The 6,627-nt window shown below is 41.6% G+C and overlaps 2 protein-coding genes across 2 annotated transcripts; both read left to right on the top strand.

The window, feature by feature from the left end:
* The first annotated feature begins 2,701 nt into the window (after positions 1-2,701).
* LOC115961368 lies at positions 2,702-3,592 on the top strand. The gene is made up of 2 exons (XM_031080361.1): positions 2,702-2,798; positions 2,967-3,592. Exons 1-2 carry the CDS (start codon positions 2,702-2,704, stop codon positions 3,590-3,592), a joined length of 723 nt encoding a protein of 240 aa, XP_030936221.1.
* A 186-nt stretch (positions 3,593-3,778) lies between these two features.
* On the top strand, positions 3,779-4,357 carry LOC115961367. The gene has a single exon (XM_031080360.1). The coding sequence runs from the start codon at positions 3,779-3,781 to the stop codon at positions 4,355-4,357; it is 579 nt and encodes a 192-aa protein (XP_030936220.1).
* Positions 4,358-6,627: the final 2,270 nt, after the last annotated feature.

Raw genomic sequence — 6,627 nt, 5'->3', positions numbered from 1 at the left:
TCCTCAAATATGTTCAAAGCATCTTCTCCAAACGGTAAACCAAAGGCAGACTCTCCTCCTCCTCACACCGGAGCTCCATTCCTCCATAGTCATCACCGGAGTTGTTTTTGAAGCTTGAAAAAGATGCCGAACTGCCGTTAGTCTACTGTCACATTCTCATAGTTTGTTTTCTCATGATTTGGTGGTTTTCCCTTATTTTAATTTCAAAATATTAATGGGTTTTTGGGTTTTTTTGTATGTCAATTTGTTGACTTAGTATGGGTTTTTCTGTTTTTTTGATTGGATTCTTAAATGTAATTCGAAATAAAGGTTTGAAATAGTCTATACTCTTCAAGTGCATAACACATTTTAGATGTAACTATAAATATTCTGGCAAAGAACAACAACTTATATACAATTTAAAAGATCTAGACTCAAGTGATTATTAATTTATTATTTTTTAATAAAATTATTCTAAAATTTTAAGTGGTGCATTATAATCCAAATTCTTCATCTAATTCATCCAATCCTTATTTATTTATTTATTTTACATATGGTGTATTATAAAAAAATAAAGTAGCAACTTTCTTATTTCTTATTACTACACTACACGTATTTAGTTGGTTTTTTTCTTTGAGAGGTAAATTTAGTTGGTTGGTGCCATATGACTTAAACCTACAAGTGTGTCTATCTAAATATTATCAACAAAGCCTAAAATAATAGGATAGAAAAAAAAAAACTAAAGCATAAACTATTAAAATGTGTAGTTGTGACGTAGAAGTATAGCTAATCCCATGAGCTAAAAAAAAAAAAAAAAAAAAAAAAACCAATTTCATTGGGAGGATATACACACGGGAAGGATTTGTAATCTACTTTTTCTTTTTTTCTTTTTTCAAATATATTTTGTTTTAATTTTTTTTTGGATAATGTCAAATTTTTGGATAACAAAAAAGAAAAAGAAAAAAAAGAAGCTAATAACATTAACAAATAACAACTTGATTTTTACGGTATAACAAAAAAAAAAAATTGTAATTAACGTTAACAAATTGATTTTTATGGTACTTGATTTTAAATTAATTGCTTTTTTTTTTCTTCCTTTCTTTGCTTATATCAACTTCTTCACAATTTAAAATTACTATTTTAAATGGAAATAACTTCTTATCAACTTTTTTTTTTGGTTGAAGTTTACTGTGGTTGGATAAATATAGGAATGATTATGGATAATAGTTTTATTATACCATGACTCTCATCTTTAGATTTTCAGGTCACTATAAAATATAAATAATAAGGCTAGGTTCATGTGTGTGTGTGTGTGTGTTTATTTTTTATTTTTTATTTTTCAAAAAGTAAATTCCCAATTCTTTTTTTTTTTTACTATTCATTTTTTTTTTTGGCAGGGAGTCTCTTGCGGTTTCGAAGCACTCAATAAAACAATACTCTTGGTATTGAGTTTTTCTTAAAAAAATTTCTTGAAGTTTATATTTACACATTTGGTTTTGATAGGGTGAAATTCAGTGCCTCCTCCCTCACTTTCAAAGACAAAAATTCAATTCTTATGTAAGTTTATCTACTTTTATTTTTTAATGTTTAGAAATTTGGGTTGTTCATAATTCTTAACTATTACATTGAGGTTGAATTCAAGGGTTTTCATTTAAATATGCGTTTTACATATGCAAACTCCCTTTATATTTTTTTAGGCATCTCCTTTTATATTAGTTGCATAGTTATTTACCATATTCCATTCAATTAATTTTGGCCATATATAAGATTTTTTTAATAAAAAATTAATCTTACAGAATATGCATTCATTATATAACTTAAAGTAAAAGGTGTACGGCACGGGATCCCTAGGCCCATTTGGGCCTTGAACTTTAATCCTACAATGAGGCCCATGAAGTTGGGCCCCAGGCCTGCTGAAGCAATGGGCCCGGGCCCCATGCCACTAGGCCCGATCCAAAGCCCATTATGCAGGCAATTCCATACACGTCATGGTTCGTAATCTGGGACTTGCCCGGCTAGTCACATCTTGACCGGGAACGTGACTGCTCGGGGATGATATACCTCAACTACTCGGTATTGCCTTAGAGAATATCGCTGTCGAGCATCCTCCTTGAGGTGGGAACTAGTTCCAAAGCGACCACTCCCACTCCCACTCCCAACTATACACCCACTTAAAAGCAATGGAATTGGATCGCTTTGCCCACCAACAACCTAGGGTAATCATAACTCTTCCACTAATTTTAGGTTATAAATATGAGAAGCTAAGGAGGAAAGGGGGTTGTTGAATGGTTACATGGGAAACTAGGAAAAGAGGGAGCGAGAGAAGCAACAAAAGAGTAATAGCAGTGAAAGTAGGGGAATTCGTAAGGAGAGGTTTCTGTGTTGGGTCTCTGTGTTAGGAACTACCCAAGGTAGGAAACTCAAAGCCCACACTACAAATAGATTGTGAGCCCAAGTGAGGGCCGGTCCATCAACCTCATTTCTGGCCCACACAATTGGTGCTGTCTGTGGGGATCTCTTACAAGGCAGTGGTTCGGTTAAGACTTACGCCCAGGAAATGTCTACAAGACGTTTAGAGAGTTTTGCTGAAAGTGGTTTGGTGGGATCTTCTTGGGGATCTACGTGGCGAGAATGAAGGCATAAAAGGCGTGAAGATAGGGATCATGAGCAAGAGGAAGAACGGTCCAGCATCGGAGAAGGGTCGTACCAAACACACCGGATAATGTCGGGTGCTTCAGAGCATGGGCAACTCGACAAGAGAGATGAGGAACTTGAGTGGTTGCGCAGACTGGTAAGAGATTTGGAGTTGGAAGCAAGAGGTAGGCGCTAGAGAAGAGACCGAGACAACAAAGAAGGGGAATCCATTAGTGGGGGAGATCGCTACGCGACCGGGTCCAATCAGTCCGGTTCTTGTAAACACCGGGACCATTTACATTCACGAGAATCCTGTTGACGTTGGGACCGTTCATGTTCACGGGAGTATGTAGATCGAGATTTAGATTCCCCAGAAGAGCGACGGCCCCGTAATGCCACCATGGATGCTATGAGTTGCGCCTTATGCAGAGCTGCTCGTTCGCCGTTCTCAGACGACATTGAACGGGCCCCAATGCCGAGTAGATTTATGCACCCACCATTCAATTCCTATGATGGGAAAAAGGACCTGATAGAGCACGTCAGTCATTATATCCAGATGATGTCTCTGCATACTCATAATGACGCGCTAATGTGTAAGGTATTTCTCTCAAGCCTCGGGCCCACTACTTTGAGATGGTTTAATGGACTACGGGAGGGTTCCATTCATAGTTTTGCGGAGTTGATCCAAGAATTCGGCGTCCGGTTTGTAACCAATAGCCGGGTATCGCAACCAGTAGATGCATTACTATCTATGAAAATGAGGGTTGGAGAAACCTTTCGCAGTTATGCTAGTTGGTATTGGGAGTTTTATAATGAGATTAGTGGAGGCAAGGAGAAGATTACGGTGAGCACCTTTAGAATGGGGCTTCCCAAAGACTTCAAACTACGAGAGTCATTGACGAGGAAGCCTCTCGAGGATATGAGGCAGCTCATGAGGCGTATTGAGGAGTACAAACGCCTAGAGGATGACCGGTTGTAGAGTAAAGGGAAAGCCCTGTTAGTGAATCATCCTCGGCAGGGCAATTTTCAGTAAAGGCTCCAAAAGTATTTATGGATACAAGAGTCGGAGGTACAACTGGGGGAGGTGAACGCGACGTTCAAGGAGCCGGTGCACAGGATCATAGACTGGATTAAGAACGAGCCGTACTTCTAATGGCCGAACAAGATGGGGGGTGACCCATCCTGGAGGAACCAGAACTTGTACTGTACCTATCATAGGGATAAAGGGCACACTACCGAGCAATGCCGGGTGTTAAAAGATCATCTAGGGCAGTTAGTGAGGGTAGGATATCTGAAGGAGTTTGTGGTGGATTCAGGGAACCAGGGTACCAGGCAAGGTGCTCAGCAAAGGGGAAACCCTTTCCTGCCCCCATTGGGAGTGATCGAAGTCATCCATGCTGCCCCGAGGGGTACTGTTGTGACCAGGAGGAAGGGAGTGTTGACTGTAGTGCCTATAAAAGACTGCTTGGGCAAGAAATCCTTTGAGAAGAAGATGAAGTTTGCTCGGGAGCCCATCACTTTCAACAACGATGATTTAGAAGGAACAATTCAGCCGCACGACGATGCGTTGGTGGTGACGGCCCGAATAAACTGTTTCATAGTAAAGAGGGTGATGGTAGACCAAGGAAGTGGGGTTGATGTGATGTATTCGGACCTATTCAAAGGACTCGGACTAAAGAACGCGGACCTCTCGAAGTATGATACGCCTCTGGTTGGGTTTTATGGCATGGTGGTGATTCCCTAGGGACAAATTTCCCTTCCTGTGAATATGGAAGGTAAGGAGGTGGTAGTAACATTCATAGTGGTTACTTCGTTTTCTCCATATACGGTGATTTTGGGAAGGCCGTGGATTCATACAATGGGGGCTGTACCATCCACCTTGCATGTGAGGGTTAAGTTCTGTACCAAGCAAGGCATTGCTGTAGTAAGGGGAAGTCAGCAAGTGGCTAAACAATGCCTAGTTGCTGCGGTTAATTGGAAGAATGAGCAAGCAGATCAAAAGGACCTATCTGAGGAGGTCCCTTTGTAGCAATTACAGGAGCCCCAAAAAGGAAGGCGGGCTAGTTGTGTTGAGGAGTTGGTCAGAGTAAAGATATTACCAGACGTTGACAGGTATTTCTAGGTGGGGGCAAGTATGAAGGATGAAGACAGCGTAGAGATGCTACTATTTCTTATACAGAATGTAGAGGTATTTGCTTGGAGCCCATATAAGGTTCTCGAGGTGGATCCCAAATTCATAGTCCACAAGCTTAATGTAGACCCATTATTCCCTCCCAAGAAACAAAAGTTGAGGAGGTCGGCCAAGGAACACGTTGAGGCAGTTAAGTTGGAGGTTAAGAGGTTAAAGGAGGCTAGGGCGATAAGGGAAATTTTCTTCCTGGAGTGGCTGATAAATACCGTGGTGGTGAAGAAAAAGAATGGAAAGTAAAGAGTTTGTGTAGATTTCACGGACTTGAACCAAGCATGTCCAAAGAACCCATTTCCCATGCCGAAGATCGATCAATTGGTGGATGCCACGTATGGACACCTGAGGATGAGTTTCCTGGACGCATTTCAAGGCTATCACTAGATTGCCTTGACCGCCGAAGATTGAGAAAAGACAGCATTCATCTCCCTTGATGCCAACTATCATTACACTGTGATGCCTTTTGGGCTAAAAAATGCCGGCGCCATATATCAACGAATGATGACCAAAATGTTTTGGGACAAGATTGGGCGTACAGTTGAGGTGTACACGGACGACATGGTGGTGAAAAGTAAACAAGAGGCATGGCACATAGAGAATCTTCAAGAGGTGTTTGAGGTATTGCGACAACACAAATTGCGCTTGAATGTGGATAAGTGTGCTTTTGGGGTGGGGGCTAACAAGTTCCTAGGATATTTGATCACCAACCGGGGGATAGAAGTTAACTTTAATCAGATTGAAGCCGTGAAGCACCTCAAGCCTCTGAGCAATTCAAAGGAAGTGCAAGTGTTGATCGGAATGTTAGCTGCCCTTAACACGTTCATTTCTAAGTTTTCTGATTGATGCCGTCTATTCTACCAACTTTTGAAGAAGTGAAGGGGATTCCAGTGGGATGAAAAGTGTGAAAGAGCTTTTCAGGACTTGAAGGAGTACTTGATGCGGGGCACCTATGTTAACAGCCCCTAGAACCTGGGGAGGACTTGTTCATGTACCTCTTGGTGTCTGATCACGCTGTGAGTGCTGTGCTTTTAAGGGATCAAGAAGTGTAGCAACCCGTGTATTACATCAGTAAGACCCTGGTTGACGCGGAGACAAGGTAGTTGCCCTTGGAAAAGCTTGTGCTGGCACTAGTGCATGCAACTAGGAAGCTGCCTCACTATTTTCAAGCCCACACCGTATATGTATTGACTGAATACCCTTTACAGCCACTGTTGAAAACATCTGACTTCACTGGCTGGATAGCTAAATGGGGGACCCGGCCTAGATCCTTTGATATAAGGTATAGGCTAAGAAGTTTGATGAAGGGCTAGGTTTTGGTTGACTTCGTGGCAGAGTTTACTCCTAAAAGAAAAATGGAGGTAATCTGTCATGTGGATTGTCGCCCGTGGAAAGTGTTCGTGGACGGTGCGTTAAATGCAATGGGAGCTGGAGCCGAGATTGTAATCATCACTCCAGAAGGAATAAGGTTGGAACATTCTTTTAGGCTGGGATTCAGGGCCTCTAATAACGAAACTGAGTACGAAACCTTACTTGCTGGATTAAGAACCGTTTTGGGTATGGGTGCATGGGATGTTGAGATTTACTCAGATTCTTGACTGGTGGTTAGTCAGGTGCAGGGCGGTTTTGAAACCCAGGATTCTCGAATGAAAGAATACTTACAGGCGATAAAGCAGGTCATGATTAAGTTTCTTAGGGCAAAGGTGGCCAAAGTGGCCCGAGGACAGAATAGACATGCTGACTCTCTAGCCACGTTGGCATCATCAATGACGGAGGATGTGCCTCGGTTAATCAAGGTGGAGCTCCTAATGGAAGCGAGTATTAGTGCCGCG

This window comes from Quercus lobata, chromosome 9, assembly GCF_001633185.2.
Source record: "Quercus lobata isolate SW786 chromosome 9, ValleyOak3.0 Primary Assembly, whole genome shotgun sequence".
Taxonomy (NCBI): domain Eukaryota; kingdom Viridiplantae; phylum Streptophyta; class Magnoliopsida; order Fagales; family Fagaceae; genus Quercus; species Quercus lobata.
This window is presented reverse-complemented; position numbering and strand designations above follow the sequence as displayed.